This window comes from Acipenser ruthenus, chromosome 25 (genome assembly GCF_902713425.1).
Source record: "Acipenser ruthenus chromosome 25, fAciRut3.2 maternal haplotype, whole genome shotgun sequence".
NCBI lineage: Eukaryota > Metazoa > Chordata > Actinopteri > Acipenseriformes > Acipenseridae > Acipenser > Acipenser ruthenus.
The window spans coordinates 2,442,830-2,464,249 of record NC_081213.1 but is presented as its reverse complement, the minus strand read 5'-3'; the positions used below and the strand labels follow the sequence as shown (position 1 = coordinate 2,464,249).

Below are 21,420 nucleotides of genomic sequence, written 5' to 3'. Positions count from 1 at the left end.
TTACATTAAAATGTGCATCTAATCAGAATGGTAATCAATTCTATAATCCTATCAATAAAGCAATCATTAGATGTCCCTTATACAAGTCTTCTCAGATAACACCCTTTAAAAGTAACCTGTGAGTTCATCTTCACGTTTATTGAAAACAAGCCATTTTGCACGCAATAATTTCAACTGTGAATTGAGTAAAGTAGCTAGAAATGCTGCTTGTTTTATTTATGAGTTTTATTTGCGTTAGTCTGGACAGAAGACAAGCGAACCCTTGTTCCTGTTTTCAGTCCACTTAGCTGTTTCCACAGATTAAGGGCTACTGTTTAAATGCACTTTTTGATTTGCTTTTCATCAGGTTATTCAATTATTTGCATTTTTTTTTTTGCTCAGATTTGTAGAACATATCCAACGTTCAATAACCTGAAACAATTCCTTGAAACGCAGGGAGCATCTTAAATTTCAACAAGCCAATATACTTTTATTTACCTGGAAAAATACCAAATAGTGCATTTATTCACAGTTATGGCAGTCTATTGAGTTGATCATTATACTTCATCTGCAAAACTGCAGCTGTTGCAGTTATAATAACAATGTTTCGAATGCAACCGAAAACTAATCAAATCATTTCTTCATTCCCTATTCCAGTTCTTTAAATCAACGCCAAATCTTGTAGAACTGGAGAACTTTTAGTAGAATTAGTACAGTCGAGACGCCAGGGCAGAGTACTGTGGAATTACTCCACCACACATCCTAGAAATCCGGTGTATGGAACTGGGAATGAATTGGCTGAATGTAAAATGGGTATCTGAAACATTGAAAAGCCCACCATTACTTTACACACGTATTCTAAAGACAACAGCAGCTGAACGTGTGCCACACAATCCTAAATATCTTAATTCAGCTACAAAGTGTATTAAAACAGTGTGTTGCCTGCTGAAGAGGAACCCATATAGTTCACCAGAACTTGAATAAACACACCATGGCCTTGCTGGCCTGGAATATGCTGAAGACTCAAAGTTATTGCCCGTCCAATTCTATTTCTCCTGTCCTGATCCAATAAAGAAAATAAACTTTAGTGCAAGAATAGTAAAGGATGACGCTTGAATGTAGCCAAGTAAATGTAAGGATTGGTTAAGGTAATATACCACAAGCTGCAATGTTTGCACACAATTTGCGCACATTCAAGTAAAACAAACAAAAAAAAAAGTCATAAAAGACCAAGAAGATACAAAGACAGCCCTCCAGGGCATTTGATGGCCGGATTGGCACTTTAGTGAACAGAGCAGCGCCTGCTTTCTTTTTTTATTTTGTAATGATATTTTTTTTGTTTCACTCTTCTTATAAATAGATTTAAAAAAAAAAAAAAAAAAAAAAAAAGCTACAGGTGCAGTAAACTTGGGTCCAAATTTTGGTCGGACTGAAACTACGAGGGTCATCCTATACTCAACCGGGACACACCCTGGCTTACCCCGGAGAGGTATACATTCATCAGATCAACTCCGAAGTAAAGAAGACAGCCGTTCAGACCAATGTCTTCATCGTGGCTGAAGGTCAGCCAAAATGTTCGTCTTACATTTGACCTCAGATTTAAAACTAGTGCTTTAATCCTACAGAAACTGTTGCCCAAACAAATGAAGCAGCTTTTTTTTTCCCTTTTGTTTACTATTTTAAATATTTCCTCATTTTATCTGCAGAACTGTTCACCCTCAAAACAGTATTTGTTTACACCTGTTGATCAGCTCCAATTCAGACTAAATCAAAACTTTAGCCAAACTACTTTACATCAAAATAGTAGAAAAACTGTACAAAAATCACCTATAGACAAAGAGACTGGAATATATAAAAAAATCAAAAGATGGGGACCCTTGTCAGAAGGTCTCGATCGAATTGCATTTTGCATAGTTGGCATGTTTTGAAGCTTATGATGGCAAATCGCTGAACTGGGAGCACAGAGTTCTAGGCTGATGATGTTCACTGCAAAAGGGCTCAAGATGCAAAACTAAAAATCAGAGTAACAAAGGGTTTTGATTCTTAAAATACATGCAATGATAGTCACAGAAATAAACCAATTTATATAAAAGGAGGCCATTTGGTCTAAACATTTATCTTCTTGACTTGGTCATGTATCATGTCACATGTTTATTCTTCCAGTCCTCATTCTAAAGCACGCAGTCCTTTTGCAGCTAACAGAGAACACCAACTCCAGTGCCTGGTTGACTGATTGAATTTTAGAAGGATGTTTGGACTTGTAAGGTCAAGTATTTACTGCAATTCTTGGTGCATTGTTCTTCCTGGCAGACAACAAAGCAGAAAATGATCTAGCCACCCATTCACAGATGAGAAATCTGGTATGTAAAAGATACAGCCTGGTGTAGAAGTACAAGGACCCCAATAGTCATGACTGGTACCAGGTCCTTACCTGCCTACCCTGGTTCGCTTCAATTTATGAAAAGGGAACTAAACCTAACTACAGGATCTACAGAGTGCCCTTTAATTAAAGCTGCTCTCTGGCACCAAGAAAGGTCAAACAAACATCGCTGATCAACAGCTGCCACCAATAAAACACTCAATAGAGGAACGCAGAAAACCAATCACAGAAGCCAAGTAAGCTTTACAGATACAGGACTTTAGTCATTGTTCTAGCCCCTTCTCTGCATGCATCTCTAGATCTAACCTGGACATAGAGAAAAGACCCACTTTACCTAAACAGTGGCAGGATTCTGATACTGAATCTGATACTGGCAAAGCTGGCTATCACTTGTATTGTATCATGTTCCTGAAAGTGTCAAACCACACCCAGCAACTTGGTTTCCTGCCCCACCTCGTATTAATGTAAAGGGAACACCAGAGAGAAATGCTATTGGCTCTGAAGTGAATGGAAGTGTACAGTACAATCTCTCCCCCTCACACAGCTCCGGTCAGTCAGTGTCACACCAGTCGGATGTGCGATTGGTCTGCCCTCGAACGCAAAGCCGTTGCAATGGCAGAGGTAGAGAAAAACGCTTCCACAATTTAATCCCACGAGTACAGGGAGCATGAGAGCACTCCTCAAACACTTTAAAATTCAAAGTCACAGGTTTTTTTTTTTTTAAATTCAGAGGTAATATGAAAAAGACTCAACTCTTGTGGTTTTTAACTTTTACCAAGTCATTTTGGAAAAGGACACCCCCTTCCAAAGAGAAAAAAAAAACCCTAAAATGCGCTGAACTCAAAATAAAAGTTCAAAGTGCATTTTGTCTCACAATCGCAGCTTAATAATGCATTTACCAGAACTGCAAGAATTGCTGGAGAAATCAATTATGAGCATCTAGAGAAATGTATATCAAAAATAGCAATAGAAAAGTAGACATATAATTGCTTTTGAAGCACTTGTCCTTCTGATCTGTATCATGGAAGCTATTTTCCTCTAGTGTTATAAGAATGTCTCAGGCCTGAATTCAAATAAATTACAGCAGAGCCATAACAATGCTTTATAACAGCTAGGACACCACTATGATTTCTGAGTGAATCCAGGCCGTGGTGTGTGAAGTGTCTGCTGGTCATGTCTGCAGTGGTGTGTGCAAATTGTGTTACATCTGTCTGTCTGTTTCATAAAATTTAAGAACATGTCCCTTGCCAAAGCTTGGATTAGCCAGCACATTTATACAAACAGAATACAACATGTAGAAATTTACAGCAAGCGCTGCTCCTTCATCCCAAAGGTAGACTACACATTCTGAAATTGAGTTTTAAAAGAACAATTTGATTGTCCTCTTTTTTTACTGTATAATTTGCTACATAAAAAAAGTATGCAAAGCAAATAACTACTGCATACCAATAAATCAATTACTTAAATGATTTTTTTCAGAGAATTCCCCTCCCTCAGTTTGTAAGCTTCATCTGTACCTGGTTCCTGTAAAAGCTCCTGTGCTTCTGAATTGGGAGCCCATACATTAGTCAGGAATCTCAAGAACAGTTTTGTAGATGTGGTCAGGTCAATTTCTGTTAGATCCCTCAAAACTGGAAGCACTGGCTAAACCCTAAACTTTCTGGAACATGATTTACCAAGCATCAGTTTATTACAGGGAGTGTTCGTATCACTCCTGGGGGGGAACTGATCTGAAAACTAGTTTGTGAAGTGCACCCTCCACCCTGACTCAATACAGATTCACAGTGTTTACCTAAAAGTTCGGCTTGGCAAATTGACTTGTTCCTTTTTTCTAGGTGCGGCAGCAAATCCCACGTTAGCGGACGTTTATTCCACCCCTACAGACACCTCTCTTCAGTCCCTTTGTGGACTGGGTATTTGCACTGTACCTTGCTGAGATTTGGTACCAAAATAGTAGGAATCTGAGCAATCAGGCTCCAGCTAAAGGTAACTTGAACTATCCAGATTCTTTAGAGAAGTTATCCAACCAGTAATGAAAGGTCACCTTGACCCTCTCACGTTTAATCTAATACCTGCTAGAAGGATCCAGACAACCATTTCAGGTTAGATTTTGCATGGTAAGAAGCTGTGGTATATTCAGGGCTCCAGCCTGCCTAGTACGTTAGTAATCCTACCTGGCCATGACATGAAAGCAGCTACACCCTCAAGGACCGACCCAAAGTAAAATGAATATCTGATCATGTAGGGCCCACCAAAATCAATACCATCTTAAAACTACAATTCCCATCATTACTTGCAGGTTCTGCACATGTCCAGTTGCTCTCTTATTTCAAACCTCTGTTCCCAAGGAGGAAGTAGAAATATAAAAGTAACAACTTTGGAGCCTAAATGTTTAATTTATAAATTGAGGCTATTCTTCCAATTTCATTACAAAAGCATCTAGCAGATCAACCAACCAACCAACCAACCCCTACAAAATGTCTCTTTTCTTAAATGTAAATTTAGTGTTCAGACTAAATTAGCTTAAATGTACCCTAAATGCAGCAGATAAATGCAGATTTTGATATTGAAATGCTACACAATGGAAACTATAAAGTGTTCCTTCATATGGCTGACACTGCATCTTAAGCCCGTTCACCACCAGGTATTTGGCAAGGGAGGTAACACGACGTGTCTTGAATATATTAACACCATGCAAAACTCAAAAAAGTGCACTGACTGATGTTCCGAGGTCCGCACACCACAGATTTTTATTTACATTAGCCTCTAATCTCGCAACTTTTAAGCCGAATCAAGACTATATAGAGAGATATATATAAAAAATAAGTTTAGTTTCAGAAATGTACATAATCCAGTGCTGTGGGGCGATGCAAGACCAGAGAACTCAAGCAGGCACTTTTTACTGCATTTTAATTTTATTTCTTAAATTGTTATTATTAAAACACAGCACACAACTTACATTATATCTACTTCACCAGCTTTGATCAGCTGTTGGCTATATATTTTTTTCTCTAGAACCATTTTCCCAGGTACCCACTTAACCCACCCTCCCTGTAACCAAAAAACACTGCTTAAATTAAACCCGATCAAGTAAACTTAAGTTTTCAACATATCCAAAAACTTCAGCGTGCTGTTAGGATCAGTAGCAAAACAACAAATGAGCTCCTTTGAAAGCCAGTGCCAATTCTACAGTATGCCACCTTTCTGCTTGAAAAGCGTACAGTTCTAAAATAGCAATACGGCTGCTGAAGTCCTTGCAGCGGAGCCTGTTATTGAATAGAAAATGTTCTGAACACTTTGAGAGCTGTGTTTACAGTGGCTTTCTTTAAGAGACAAACAAAATATGATACTGACAAATAAAAAAAATCTGCTCAATCCAACAGAAGGCCATAAATTTCACTCTAAAATCTCAACCCCTATTTTTTACCAAACGCAGGGAAGTACCTGTCTAGAGAATTTCTCTGCCCATTGACCATGTCTAACGCTTGAATTCCTTGTTTTACTGCCAGACTTTCTGTTCTTAAGTTTAAAGACATGAAAACTCAAGATTAGATTATTCAGTTCATCACTAAATTCACTTTTTTTTTTTTTAAAGGCAGAATAGGTATCCAAATCAACAAAAACAAATGGGGGGAAAAAAATGGTTTAATCTCCTCCCCCCACTTGTAAATCAAATACTATTGCTCTAGTGAACAATAGTCAAGCAGATAAATATTTAAGTTTTCTTTTTTTTTGTGAGTGGGGAGGATTTTTTTGGGGGAGAGGGGGTTCAAACCTCTTCTGATTTTACTGGTCGATGGATGGTGGTTGTCTCATGGCTCCGGCTGCTAGTGAATTTCAATTTTTTTATTAATCATTATTATTTCCTCATTTTCAGACGGGCGTTATAGCTGGAAGCCCTCCATGGGGGCCTCCTGCTGTGGGAACAGGAACTGCTGCTGGTTGTCGTCCACCTGTGGTGCCAGGCTGGGGTCCTCCTCGTCCACACCGAAGTAATGCTCGATCAGGTCGAAGGCTTTCTGATAGATGTCCTGATTCTCGTGGCTCTGGAGGAACTCAATCTTATCCAGACCTGAGAGACGCACAAGGAAAGAACACACACACACACACACATGAAGGGGCTAGGAAGCACAGGGAGCTTGTTCGCTCAGAGAACACAGCCAATTTGAAATTCGTTTTCACTAGGGAAACTACTATAGATTTAGAGAGAGGGTGATGAATGAAGCTAAATTGAATGCCATTCAGTCCTGGTCAGGATTGGGGTAAATTCCAATTGATTAAAAGGCAATGGGAACTGGAGACAGATTTTAAAAATGAAATTTAAAAATTTCACTTGTGATCAGAACCCGAGCCAAGGCCTTCAGGAGCTGAAAGGCGTGCCATGCTGCCCCCTCCCACTCCTTCTCTAGGGTCTTAAAGTCCTTACCGTAAGCCTCCTCGATGAGGCTGCAGTAGGGGTTCAGCCCGCTGCCATTCTGCTTGGACTCCTGCTCCCCCAGACGGAGGATGTTCTCCAGGCCGGTGAGAGCCACCTGCACGATCTTGGAGTCCATGACTGTGAGCAGGTCGCACAGCGGCTTGATGCAGCCCAGGTTTACCAGGTACCTACAGGAAGTGGAAATAGAAGAAAAAAAAAAAAAAAAAGAACAAAAAGGTAAAGTCTACAACCCAAGGGTGCTCAAAACAGATGGACATCTCCCATTACAACCACCAAAGAAACTTCTAATTCCAAAACTCTTTCAAAATGTAATCTTTAGTGCTGAATTGTGCTCGTGTAACATGTCGTTAACAGAAAGCTGGCCCGGACAGATGGGACATCTTAACGGCCAAAAAGGGGAGTTTACTGTTTATATGAAATTAGAGCTGCATGCTACATTGTCGCTGTTCAAAATAGTAATACAGGTGCAACTTGCATCAGATTGAGGACATAAGAGCCTCTTCTGCCCCCAAAGGTGTTTATATAGTTATTTCTACAGTAAATACAAGGACATGGGCTTATATTGCAACAGCCTTTTTAAAAACTGTACAGGAATTAATTTTCCACATCATTGCCTTGCAAGATTTATTCATAATAAAAAAAAAAAAAAAAACTCAATCATATGAAAACCAGGATTTTAATTTAAGATGAACTGTGAAATATATAACCACTCAAATATCCTTGGAATTCCGACAGAAGATGAACGGTTTGCATGATGTTCTAATGCAGGTTTGATGAAAACAAGACACTGAACATCCATAAGCCTCTGACAATAGCAGCAAAAACCGTGGCTCATAAAATCAGGGACTGACAAGAACACAAAGCATTCTGCTTATTAATCATTTATGTTTACACCACACACTCTAGACTGTACATTAGAAACCTGACACTCCCTGGCAGGAAAGGTAGCACATTTGACTTTTGCGTAAAACAATCCTGTTTTTTTTTTTTTTTTTTTTTTTTTTAAGGGTTCATTGTAAAAACTACTACGAACAGATCAAGAGCTGCTTGTGTAGAATAGTCAGAAAAGATAAGAGGCTCAAATTCAACCTCGCTCAAAAACAGGCAGCAGTTTTTCTGCAAAAAAAAAAAAAAAAAAAAGATCGACAAGGGAGTTTGAAAACAGTTCTAAACATCTGGCTTGTGAGCAGTCAAATACCGACATAACCAGAAAATGTGAATATTTCTTAGCGATGTAACTGAATCTACATGAACACTTAAACATCACCAGGAGGTCTGGAGCCACATTTCTCATACCAGGAATTCCTGTGCCTCTCTATACTTGAACCACACAGCCCAGCAACGATATGTCTGGCCATGGAAAACAGTACTATCACAACACAGGCTGGAAAAGAGCTTACAATTAAAAATGATCAAGGTAAAACATTTCATTTACAGGGAAGCAAATACTCACTGCAGGAGGAGTTGAATCCATTTTAGGATTTACTTTGCACTCACAGATTACAGAAGGTCAACACACTCGCCACTTGTATCAAAGTGTTTGACACGGAAACAATGCAAGTGTGCTGGTGACATAATCAACAATGGATTCAGGCCTCACCTGATCTGTTCTGGAGTTCCTCCTGATGTGGCATTTGTGATCGCCCAAGCAGCTTCCTTCCTTGTGCGAAACTCTGCTTTCTGCAATATGTCTATTAGCACTGGGAAGATGTTTGCATCTATGACTGCCTAAAAAGACAGGAGAGCGAGAGAGTTACAAATGTTTAAAAACTTGAATACCCTTTGATTCTAATCTAATAAATGACCAGCACCAATTACTTTGAAAAGTTGACTGGTATCTTCAGTCTCTGATGAACAGAGTACTGATCTGTTTTGTAGAAGACAGGTGGGCTGTAGAATCCTGATCTCAGTACAGACTGAATTTGTCTCATAGACCCAAAGACCAAATTTCCCAACATGACGATTATTGAATTGTGTGTATCTTGCCTGTATCTGAGCTCTGTTTCCAGCAGTGATGTTTGAGATAGTCCAGCACGCCTCCTTGCGAATGGATTCCTTGGGACTGCTTAATAAGTGTAGGAGACATGGCAGGGCAGAGCAATTTAGAACAACCTGCAACAAAGAAAAAAAAAAAATGCTGTTAACAGACACAACTTCACTATGCAACTTCCTAGCCAAGTTTCATCACTACTGGATTAGCGGTGCTCCAACTAAATGCCCCCCTAGAGGGGGATAAGAAGTACTGCAGTTTTTGCTCTGTTGTATTTGTCTTTAGGGCTCCCTTACCTGTGTCTGGATGTCATCGCCTGTTACAATGTTTCCTACAGCTCTCAGTGCAGGGGATGCAACTTTATAATCAGTGTGCCTAGGATGGGGAAAAAAAAACAAACAAAATGTTACATTTCAGAAGATATGGTCTCCCCCTATCTCCCTCTCCACACACACAAAATACAACTTGCATGGTTTAAGTGCGTTAGGTGGCAGCTAATCCGCTTAATGCATTGACTGCTAGCTGCATGTTAAACTGGAGGTACCTATCTATGTATCATGCCGAGAATAGCTACAAATAAAATTGTTATCTGCTGAAGCATGCGTTCGGATAATTGTAGAAAGGCTACAGGATATGTACTACAGGTAATACTAACATCAGAAGTTCCACTAGTCGTCTGCAGACCCCAGAGTCAATCACAGCCTGGATTTTGTCGTTTGGCCCATCGGAGAGATAGGAGAGGGCCCAGCAGGCATCTGCTAACAAATCAGGATCGCTGCTGAACAGCAACCGGGACAGCACTGGCAGACACGGTGACACCTGAAACAGACAAGAGACAACGTTCAAGAACCCTGAATACCGTTAGAGGGACCTGTATCCACAGCATGGAGAAGAAACTCTTATAACCTATGTGGAGGTTAAATCAAAAACAGAAAGGTGCTTCCAAGGTACAGATAGGGTGAAAAAAGTGGAACATCATAGGACACTATGAATTCTGAAGAAAAAAAACCAAAACACAATCTAATGAAACTGTTTTGAGAAAGGGTTTATTTACCAGAAGGATTTGTTCCGATTGTGTTTGTTTGCGAGCCTAGGTGTGTAAAGGGATGTTTAAAATAGACACCCACATTTCTGGCATGCATAATGAATTCAAAAATATAAAAAGCAGCATGTGAAGGGATGACCAAGAAGGAGGAAACAAATGTGAGACTGTTGTTGGCCATGTGTTCTGAGCATTTACTCTAAATGATTTATGGATTTTAATAGGACTTAAAATATTTTAACTTCAGCTGAATATTCTGTCAGATAAATCTGCACATAAATATTGAATAAACACATGCAAACAAAAAGGTTAGTAAGAGAAGGTTACCTTGTCAAAGTCTGGAGGGGGGCTCTTTCCTCTGCACAGGTTAGACAAGGCCCAGACTGCATTTCTGGTCATAGTCAGCCTAGTGGACTTGGTAAGTAACCTTTAAAATAGACATCAGGATAAAACAGTTTACTCCAGTTACCCATCATAAATAAAACAATCATGTAACAAAAGACAGGGCAAAGCGAAGTTCAAGCACCGAGAATGCCAGGTTAGAGTACAGATTCACTCACAGTAATAGTGGCTGAAGGATGTTGCAGTTCAGCACATAGTCTCTGCACACAGCACTGTCTCCAGCAATGTTACCAAGGGCCCACACTGCCTGAAACGCATACAACAGAGAATGATTGCTTGGGTGAACTGGGGAGAGATTCCAATAACTACAACTCATACATTTCAAAACACCACTATGAGATTACATTTAAAAATATAATAGGTTGCTCTTTAGCTTAGCCCAGTTGTCAGTCAAGTGTGTTCACATTCACCAGAAGGTAGTTTTAGCACTGATCCAATTCACCACGCAATGCTGCACACAGAAGTTAACTGATGTGTAAAACGGACAGTCTTACCTGTTCCTGTACGTCCTCAAAGTCTGAGTTGAGAAGCTCAATGAAGATAGGCACTGCCCCAGCCTCAATCACTATTTTGGTCTGTTGGGAGGTTCCGGATGCAATGTTTGTCAAAGCCCACGCTGCTTCGAACTGGAACAGAGGGGTAAAAGAAAACCAAAGGTAACTTCTACTGGGATTTTCATTTATAATTGCAGGGATGGAAATGAAACTCCTATTGCATAGACGTTTCACCCATTCCTGGTTTTACTGCTAGCTTGATTAGCCACAGTGCACAGGTAACAAGCTAAGGTGCATCTTATTAAACTTATAGTAAAATCAAGAATGGATCAAACCGCTATGCAATGGGAGTTGTATTTCCATCCCTGTAAATGTGTAGTTGTTTTGTGCTGGCACATAGCATTAAGCCTTTCTGTGACCCCCAAGGGGGATTCTGTCTTGACTGAGAATGGAACCTCTACTGCAACCACTAATGGAGACAGCGTAAAATGGTTTTAAGAGAGAGAGAGAGAGAGAGAGAGAGAGAGGCGGGGAGCTCATCAGATCCAAAGTGAATAGTGAGCTGGTCTTCATATGCAGTTTCTAGCACTTCATATGGAAATCAGCAGTGTTTTAATGTTATACCTGTAATGTGCAGTTGTCGCTCTTCTTCAGGAATTCGACAAACCTCTCCACTACCCCGGAGGTGTTAATGACTTCATCAATCGGTGGGTTTGGCTCTAATAGCAAAATAAAATATAGGAATTCAAGAACATGAACAGAGCAATGAAATCAAATGCAGCAAGTGTACACGGCTGGCTTAATGATGCACTCTCAAGAGTAAGGGCACACTTTTAGAATTAACTGCACCTGCACATTAAGAGGCAATTAACATGGTCAGCATTTATTTTGTGCAACAATATAAAAATTTGGTTATGCATTGGAACAGTACGTTCAGGTTTATGCACGTGTTGAGCAAATTATTTATTTATGTGATAATCAGCATAATCTAGTAGGTGTCACATTAGCCTTGCTTTAGCACACATTGCAAGGCGGCTGTGCTTGAAAGCGATACCTTTAGACAGCAGTTTTCTGAATTTCTGGGTTGTGGCTAGCTGAAGCTCGGGATCCTCTGAAAAAAGCATCTCGACCATGTCTCTTGTAATAACACCGTCCTGAAACACACAATTACACATCAACGGGGTTAGCTAAAACTAAAAAATGCAGCTCCTTTGAGCTTACGTGTACAATGTATTCTATCAACACCTTAAAACGCTTAAAAACCTTTCTAAAATGCAAACACTCCATTATGTAGACAACTGAAGAACTGTTTACACTACATAAATGTGCATTACTGAGAGAGACACATGATACAAGCTATACACAGAAGTGATAAAACAGAAAGAGGACACAGGAAGAGCTGGGTGTTGCATATACAGAATATATACACCAATAACATGGCCACGTGGTGGCTGCCAGGTTCATACTAACCCCAGCTGTGGTTGAGCTGACGATGGAGTCCATCAATGGACTGTCAAACATGCCCGCCTCATCACTGATCAACTCCACGTTTCTTCTTTTGAACAGCTAAAAGCACAGGACAGTAAATCAACAGCAATTATAAAATCACCATCGCTTGCATCATTCCTTTTGTTGTTACATAGAAAGTCTTTTTTGACAGTTGAAGTATTCATCACTTAGCTAAAAACATTTGTTTTACAACATTATGAGGAGGATTTACAATCGGGTAAAACCCGAGCACAGTGCGGATTGGGCAGTTCAGTTTCTTGCCCCAGAATCAGCATGTACAAAATAAACAGGCCCAGCAACACAACTAGAAACCAGAATCTCTGAGCACCAGCCCATTTGGAATTCTTCGAAAGTACCACTTCTCTATAAAAGGTCAACACCTGCTCTTCTCGTTTCTGTTTCCGCAGCTGAATCCCCTCCTCCTCCCTCCTCCTGCGCATCTCCTCTGGGTTGAGGGCTTTGTTCTTGTACCGATTCATTCTGTAGTTGTCTTTCGCAGGACTTGCTGTGGTTTCTGAAAAAAAAAATTTATGAAAGTCCTCAGGAACACAGATAAGGTACTGACCCCTCATGTGATTATTCTGTCATGTTGAACGATGACACATGCTCATAGGCTATGGCTGGCTGCATTTCTTTAAGGGTCACAGTTAGTCTCACGCGTTCACCCTGGTTCACAACAGGCAGGTCACAGAATCCAGAGATGAAAACATCTTAAGATCCTCCAGAGGATTCTCATGGCTGAGATGTCTCATAAGAGACATCTCAGCCAAAGCCAAAGCCAGCATGCCCCTCTTATGTGGATGTGTGTGGATGGTAACGTTAACAATACATCAATCAGTCTGATGAAGTGAAGTCAGAGTAATGGTACAGGAAGACGTAAATAATGAATGGCCATTTCTTCAATGAACCCTTAAAGCCTAAACATTCTGCACAACAGCAAACCTACACATTGGTTTAAATAAGCCATTTAGATTTAAAAGCACTATGCCGTTTTTTCTTTTTTTAGCTTTTGGTCATAGTGAAATTTTTAAAGTGAAAGTTAAAAAGCATTCAGTGAAAAGTGTATTTTGTATGTTTGTGAATTACAGCACTAATTTACAGTAGTATTTCTCCACTTTCAGTAAGCCTTCTTTTGAATGCATTATGTATATCGTGATATTAAGGTGGCCATGGTATTTTTTTTTTTTACAGTTATCGTGTCATGGAAATGGTACACCAGCCCATCCCTAGTATGTACTGCTCTGTTTACATAAAAGCTTAATGCTACATCCAGTCAGAAGCACAAACCTAGAGTTCATTTCTATATTGCAGCTGGGTAGAGAGTAAGCAGATTGCACCAAGGTTAGACTGAGTCAGCAGCTAAACTGGAACTCAGACTCTCTCTTAAATCCCTAGCATAAAATGTTAACCAGCAGGCTTCTCATCTCCGCAACTTCAACAGTCTTTCAAGGCCCTGTCGGAGGTACCTGGCAGGGGTTAAAATACTTCCTGCGGTGTCTCTATTGTATCGTGACAGAGCTGTGGCTCATCGCTGTGTCTATATTGTATCGTGACAGAGCTGTGGATCATCGCTGTGTCTATATTGTATCATGACAGAGCTGTGGATCGTTGCTGTGTCTATATTGTATCATGACTGAGCTGTGGATCGTTATCCAGGGGGGTGGAATGGTTAAAAACAAACAGTGGCCGGCTCTTAAGTGACAGACACAAGAATGAGAGCTGTTACTGTGGATCTTGCATGCTTAACTGCTACTTATAACTCCCTGTCAGCAGGTTACTTTCAATCCAAGAACGATCAGCACGTCTGCAATGTCGCCGTCTATTTCTGAGCTCTGGTGCCGACGTATTTACTGTTTCTGTACAACTTGAAAATGCTACATCAGATTCAACTGATCAAAGCTCCCACTTTTGTAGCGTTACTGTGACTTTGCCTTGTTGCGTTATTAAAAGCTGGTACAGTACACTCAGTAATGCTTCTAAGAATAGGCTGCTGAACAGTATCATTCCAAGACTGTCTGACTCAAACTGTGTGACGTGTGGTCACAGTGTATAGGAACTCACAAGGTAAGCCAGTACAGAAGACACATGCAAATCTAGAATTCGAATAGCTGTTTGTTGAGATCAGCTTGAATGCAGCTAAAGAAGCTAGTCTTATAGTTTATTGTGTGCTCGATGTGGTAAACACACAAAAATGCTTAAGATAATTTAGACAGGAATGTAAATAATATTTTCTATACTGTAGGTTTTGATTATTTATTGTACTGAATGATCGAAAATCATGTTTGACAGTCCTCTATCTCTAAAAAGGATCAGCATCATTGCTAGATGTATTGTTCCTCTCTTACTGTAGACTGGGCATCAGAAAATGACTAATTCAGTCCCTCCTCTACTGTGGAAGAAGAATGGTATGGCTTTATTTTAAAAAGCCTACAAGGAGACAAAAACAAAAAAGCTGTGTGTGAGAGTGAAAGAACTACCGATAAAGACACAAGTCACAACTGATGAGAGTTAAAACATGACTCAAGATAACCCTTCTGCAGTCATTAATTCAAAGTGTACGGATGTTCAAACAGAGGTCAAGGGATTCCCATGCAGAAGAAGAGATTCTTGTTTCTGACAATCCCTTGCTAGCTTTTTGTGTGCTGGGCTACCCTAAGACCACAGCAAGCCACTGACAGCCTACTGTTTTTTCTACACATTAAATGCAATGTTTTTAGTTCTGCTTCGAAACCTCAAAGAGTTAAACATAGATGCTTATTATTAGGTCACCTCCCTTGTCAAAACAATTCTAAGAAATAGACAGTAGAAACAGACAAATGGGTTTGAATTTGTTCTGCTTCTAAACACACTGGGCTGATTGCAAAATCGCTTTCAAATAGTGGGTAGATGGAAGCACACAGCTTCATTTCCATCCTTTATCTTACAATGTCTCTTGACTCTAAAGATGGAAAGCACATTTGACCCGTGGGCACAGTCTTATGATGCTCCCATCTGCTCCAAAAATGACAGCAAAACCCACTTTCAAAAGCATCAGCCAAGCTATCATTCTGTGCCTAGGAAGGAAATCTAGACACCCCACGTTCCTCCCCAGACAGACAGCTAGCTGCAATGCTATGTTCCTGGAAAACTCAACTGGAGAAGCCCAGTCTGCTCTGCACTGCCTAACAGAAGCTGTGGAAGATTAACAAAGGATTTATACTGCTCAGCTCTCAAAGGCAGCCAGAAGCAGACAATTGCTTCCCTCTCCCTGTGCAAGCCTTTCTAGTCAGGGTATTCAGTAAAAGTTCGCATGCATCTCATTTCACAAGCTATGTTTTGTTGAGACACCAGGAGGTCAACTGATCCCACCGCTCAGTCCTCAACTCCAACAACTAAACCAACATTATTCCAAAGGCCATATAAAAAGGACCTTGTTCCAAATTTAGTTGCAAAAGGTAATTAAAGCAGCTGGATTGCATTGTGGCATCCAATTTAAATAACAGGTACGTCATCTTTGTTAACCATGCTCTGGGTTTGCATTATTACTAAACTCTTTGGTGAGCTAATACCCTTTACTCTATTTCTCCCACAGACGACAGGAAAGCACAAAACTGCTAACTAGACCCATGAGAGTTTTAGAAATGATCTATCTGGTTCGGCATTAAAATTCTTTCTATTTATCAATGTTTATTGGGGTGATGAATCCTTACCCAGAATATCCACTGCTACACGTTGAAAGAATAACTCTGATTCAGTACTATCAATTTTAATCCAGTCCTTTTAACAACATAAAATTAACATAAATAAATCTTTACATAAAAGTACGAGGGGCCACCAAGCAAGGTCAGATCTAGTATGCAAAATGCCTCAAGATGTGCTTGCACTAGGCCTGCAACCCTTGAAACTGCATGTTCTCTGCACTATCACAGGAATAAGTTGTCTTAGGGCAACAAAAGAAAGCACATCTAGTACAGCCCCTATGACATCAAATAAGGATCAAGCCAAAGATAAGCTAGATAACACACACTATGTCATTGCAAAGATAAGCACAGGCACCTAATGTGCAAAACACTCTGGTGTGCAAGTTTTACTTTTGGCAGTATCCAGTAGCAGGCAGATAGAATCATAGGCTTGTATCATTTCTTACTGAGCCTGTATCTTCAGTGTGGACCCCTGTAGACAGATACATTGAACTGGTATGAAGCACACACACACACACACACACATTTGAAAATAGGCTTTCCATGTAAACGATCCCCTGTATCAGGACAGGGGTAATCTGTATACTCCTGGAAATTCAGCACCTGACAACCAAAATCCATCAGAGCTGCCCGTTACGTCTGACAAAAATACATAACAAAGCAATCATAAAGGTTAGGAAGTACAATATTTCTAAACCACAACTACTACATATAAAGTATGTGAAGCTGTTGTACGTCAGCCGAGTTTCTATTTACCTCAAATTGGTCAGCCACAGGAAAAAGGGGAAACGCTAATCTCACGAAAGCAACTGTGATACACAGTACAGGAGAGTTAGAAGCTTAAAGACAGCTTTGTACCACACACCGGATGACTACAGCCAGCTGTTAAATACATACTGAACCTTCACTTATATTAATGAAGACCAAGCCAAGGGTTTACAATCAATTGCCTTACCTTCTATTAGCAATATCACCCTCCTATTCCACTGTTCTGCATCCTGGTGTCTTATCACTTAGTGTGTTCTAGTTTAAATGAATCCGCTCTGACGGTCCTGCCATGTGACCTACAACACAAGTACCAGGATGCAAATATTGATCCATAGTGTTGCATTTCAAAATAGAGTGCTTGTCCTAGGAGCCAAAAAAGGTTTCCATATTTTTAGTTTTGACAAGACACAGTTATGAATGCAAATTGGTGCCTTAATTAGCTCTGCAGCATGTAGCAGTCAGCTCTGTACTCACTGGTTGAGACAAAGATGACGCTGCTTGGAGGTAGAACAGCTCCACACTTCATGCATCCCATCAACTGGCTTCAACTCTTTGGGGCTTCCTTTGGAGCCAATCAGATGCGACTCATTTATACTATTGAAAAAAATCTGCAGTCATTTCAGGAGCCAGCTTCCCGGAGACAGAAAGGATCGCTGCAGCAGTCTGCTAGCTATTTTGGAGTTACGAATTCCTCAGATCGGATCAGGACAAAATAAAAATAAAACAGCAAGGCAGTGTGCCTGGATGCAGCTGTCATGTAGTTAAAAGAAGCAGAAGTCAAAACACTGTGCTCATAAAGGAGGGGCTTTATAACAACACAATGCACTGGGGCACATTCACAAAGCTTCTACCACCAACTTAAATTAACACCAGGTTTGGTTTCATAAGAAAACAAAATGCTGTCATCTTGCTCCAGGGATGAAAATAAGACTCCCATTGCATCGCAGCTTCCTGGTTTCACTATGAGTAAGACATACCTGAGTTTGTTACGTATACGCTGGGGTTAATCAAGCTCCTATTAAAACCTGGAATGGGTGAAACTGCTATGCAATTTGAGACTCATTTCCATCCCTCTGCTAGTTCTGTAACACTAGCTGGTTGTTTTTCATATTGCTAAAAAAAAAAAAAAAAGTTGGGAATGACCTTGGAGCCATCAGAGCTGTCTTAGATACCATGTTAGGGGAAGTGGAGAGCTCCACCCTAATGCCAAATGTTGACTCACTACAGAGAATGAACACATTAGCAATCATTTCTAATGGACACACCTGGTATAGGAGAGCCCTGAGCAATGCCTGCACAATCTCTTTACCATCTGACTGTCAGCATCCCATGAAAACAAGTAACACCCACAGCAGAACGAATGCTAACCTGGGATACTACTCCTCCAAGGCTGGGAGCACTGCAGTAATGCAAGGTGCGCTACACAGTAAGCTTTACTGAATGAGTCACAGATGGAGTACTAGTTCATAAATCTGGCCCTGTTGCCAATTTGTCTGACTAGGAGAATTAAACAAAAGAATGAACTACTGTGTATATTAATTAATCAGAGTTGGGTGGAAAATCGAGATTTTAAATGTGTCAGGTCCATAAAGCAGGTGGAATAACGGAGAACCAACCGATTTTATATATAAAACAACGTCTGTAAATCTGGAGAATTGTTCGTGTTAAAATATTGCCAATGTTTAGCTAGCACAGAATCTTGTGGCAACAACACATTAATTTATACAGCAACTCTTATAGGGCCTTCTTTATTTTTAATGCGCAAACTTTATATCATGTTACACACAACAAACAAGTCGAAATTCCGTTTTTCTGAATATTCTTCGGGCTTTCCGTGGTGGAAAGGGAATTGCGAGATTTACATTTATAGCACCAGCAGATTTGATAATGCGATACTCCACTTGAATTTGACACCTCGGCGGTATCGCTACACCACTGTTTCGGTCCGTCATCACACACAATGGATTTGTATGGCTTTTTTTCACCATTCGTAAACCACACGAGTCAGAATTATAATGCGACACAAATTTCCTCACACAAACCAGTTAATCTGGGTATATAATCTGCACTACCACCGGTTTAGCAGTGGTACACGGGGGGTGCTCACCTATTTACACTGAATACCACCCAAGGAAAACATAACAGGCCTGAAACGAACAGCAAGACATCCACTTAGGTTTGACAGTGATTTCTGTACATAAACAACAGATTACTAAAACAACCGCTATGTATTAAGAAGAAAAAAAACTACATTTGTTTTTAAAATGACACATACTATTCTAATCGAGGATCTGTTAAATTTGACAATAAATGACAATACTTTTACATCTTTACGTATATATTCAGGATGTACACACTACGCGTTTTTTGGGAGTGTTTTAGTACAATGCTTTTTTGTCATCATTATTTAACGCGCAACGTAGCCGTATCTGGTAAAATAATAGTCTATACCATTTCTCGGCCTGTGGAGTAGTATACACAGCGACCAGCACACATTTCTTGTGAATGTAGTCGCACCACACGATTTGGCGCTACCCCTGCCTAAATCAGCAGCAACCTGCTTATAATTATCAGTAAATCCTTTCCATGACATCTATTTTACATTAAATGTCACATTTCAACGGTTCTTGTATACTTTGCTCCAAAGACACACACGCAACGGTGTTCGCCTTTCCTCACCGAGGACCTGGTAAGAGAGAGAAAGCAAGACACGATTCGGCAAGCATGATATACCCGAACTGGGTGGATTTTCACCTAATAAACCTCTTGAAAACGTTTGATCCGCTTTAATTACAAAGACGGCAGTCTTACTCACCCATTCTTGCTGCGATTTCTATTGACGTCTCTATCTGTCCTGCGCTTAAATAATTTTTAATCTCAGGACTCTCCCTCCCTTCCAGAATTTGCTGTCCGCAGACAATATGTCGGAGAACGACGGTGGCCCGGAGGACACACAACGGATGTCGGTAGAGCTTTGCGGTTTTTTTTTTTTTTTTGCTCAAACGCCGGATGCACACTTTTAAAGGGCAACAGTACATTTTTTTCAGATGAAATTAAAGAAACCAAGGGCCTCTAATAATAATAATAATAATAATAATAATAATAATAATAATAATCTACACCATACATGTTTACTGCTGAATTTTCACGTTTACACTATTTTTAAATAACATGAACATAAAATATAGTGCAATAATATTAAAAACCAACTGTAAAATCATCGATGATACTACCAGTACGTTTCATCAGCCCCAAATAGCTCTTAATATATATATATATATATATATATATATATATATATATATATATATATATATATATATATATATAAATAAACTACCAAACCCTCTGAAAACGTAAATGTAACAAAATGCACTTGATTCAGATTTATAATATTATATGTTAAAAAAAAAAAAATCCAGTAAATTTGAAACTTTTGCACCTTTGTACTGACATATAGTGTTTACTGTCTGTACATAACCAAGTGTATACTTTTATGTATAGATAATGATGCAGGTGCACACAACCTTAATTTGTTTGACGGCAAATTGATCAATTAAATGTTTGTTTTGTCTTTATAATAGGCCGCTAAACGCCTAGGGGGCCAGTAAACAAGACTGAACGAGCTCAAGTAGGCAACGTTGATTACATTGCATTGATTACTATTTATTTATTTATTTATTTTTGTTTTATCATTTACTTGAAGTCAAGAAGTTAATGTCCTAAGACGTTTATTTATTGAATATATTGATTCATAATGTTGTTGAGATGAATATATAATTTTGAATCTCACCGCATTTACGGTTTAGTAAATCAGTAACGAGGGGATTCCTTTGTTAAAAGGTTATTTCTGTCATCTGCTGATTAACGTTTGCAGTGAAATGTTACAGGAACTGCAATAATTAACTGTATGTCAAAAGTATAGGGGGGGAAAAAAAGGTATGAGTGAAAGAACGCCCTGGGAAAAATCTGATTCCTGGAGTTTTTATTGATAGTGCCATGATAGGTCAGACATTCAGTTCTATATCCCCTATGAACACTTGTGGCAGTGCAAGAATGGGGTCCTTTGGAACCACAGCATTAAAAGTTTTCATCACAGGTGCAAAAAAATCTATTGCCCTAACATCCTTACACCACCGGGCAACAGTCTCCCTTTGACATGTGATTGGTTCACAGCACTGTCAATCTCGCCCCTTTTCAAAGGAACGCCTTGGCTTCGGGCATTATAGCCCCCTGTTGGTAACAATTTTCCACTATGGCCCGCCTCTCCAGTCCACATTTACTATATATCACCTTGTGTCTTTGTTGGCGGCCAGTGCATATTGGTGTCTGACATTAAGAACACTGTTAGTAACAAAATCACAGTTATGAGATTTAATATCAAAACTTAACTAGGCTGTCAGATGTGTCTTACTGTTTGCAATTCTGAAGTTACAAGGATCTTGCACTAAGGGGTGCATTTGATCAATGTATACAGAATAACCCACAGCTAGACTATACTGGAGCATTTTAAAAGAACCAAGGGGATTCCATCCACCACATATGTGTGGTTATCTGGGGATTACCTGGAAATCCACTGGGGTACTGTACCAAGTGCTGTAAAATATTCTTTAACAATGCAGTTGAAGTTTATCATGACGGAATAAATGGATCAAATCAGCCCCTTAACAAGCAATGTAATATTATAATACACTACAAAGCAGACCCTGATATTGATCAGGTGTCTCTGTAAGTCGCC

The 21,420-nt window shown here is 39.7% G+C and overlaps 1 protein-coding gene across 1 annotated transcript; it reads right to left on the bottom strand.

The window, feature by feature from the left end:
- Nucleotides 1–283: 283 nt before the first annotated feature.
- Nucleotides 284–19,682, bottom strand: LOC117413202 (importin subunit alpha-7). Its single transcript, XM_059000365.1, has 14 exons — nucleotides 19,498–19,682; nucleotides 12,615–12,748; nucleotides 12,196–12,291; nucleotides 11,780–11,879; nucleotides 11,350–11,444; nucleotides 10,726–10,857; nucleotides 10,390–10,478; nucleotides 10,157–10,256; nucleotides 9,443–9,606; nucleotides 9,084–9,162; nucleotides 8,784–8,909; nucleotides 8,398–8,525; nucleotides 6,786–6,964; nucleotides 284–6,431 (listed from the first exon to the last, which is right to left on the bottom strand). Exons 1-14 carry the CDS (start codon nucleotides 19,499–19,501, stop codon nucleotides 6,244–6,246), a joined length of 1,614 nt encoding a protein of 537 aa, XP_058856348.1. The 5' UTR covers nucleotides 19,502–19,682; the 3' UTR covers nucleotides 284–6,243.
- Nucleotides 19,683–21,420: the final 1,738 nt, after the last annotated feature.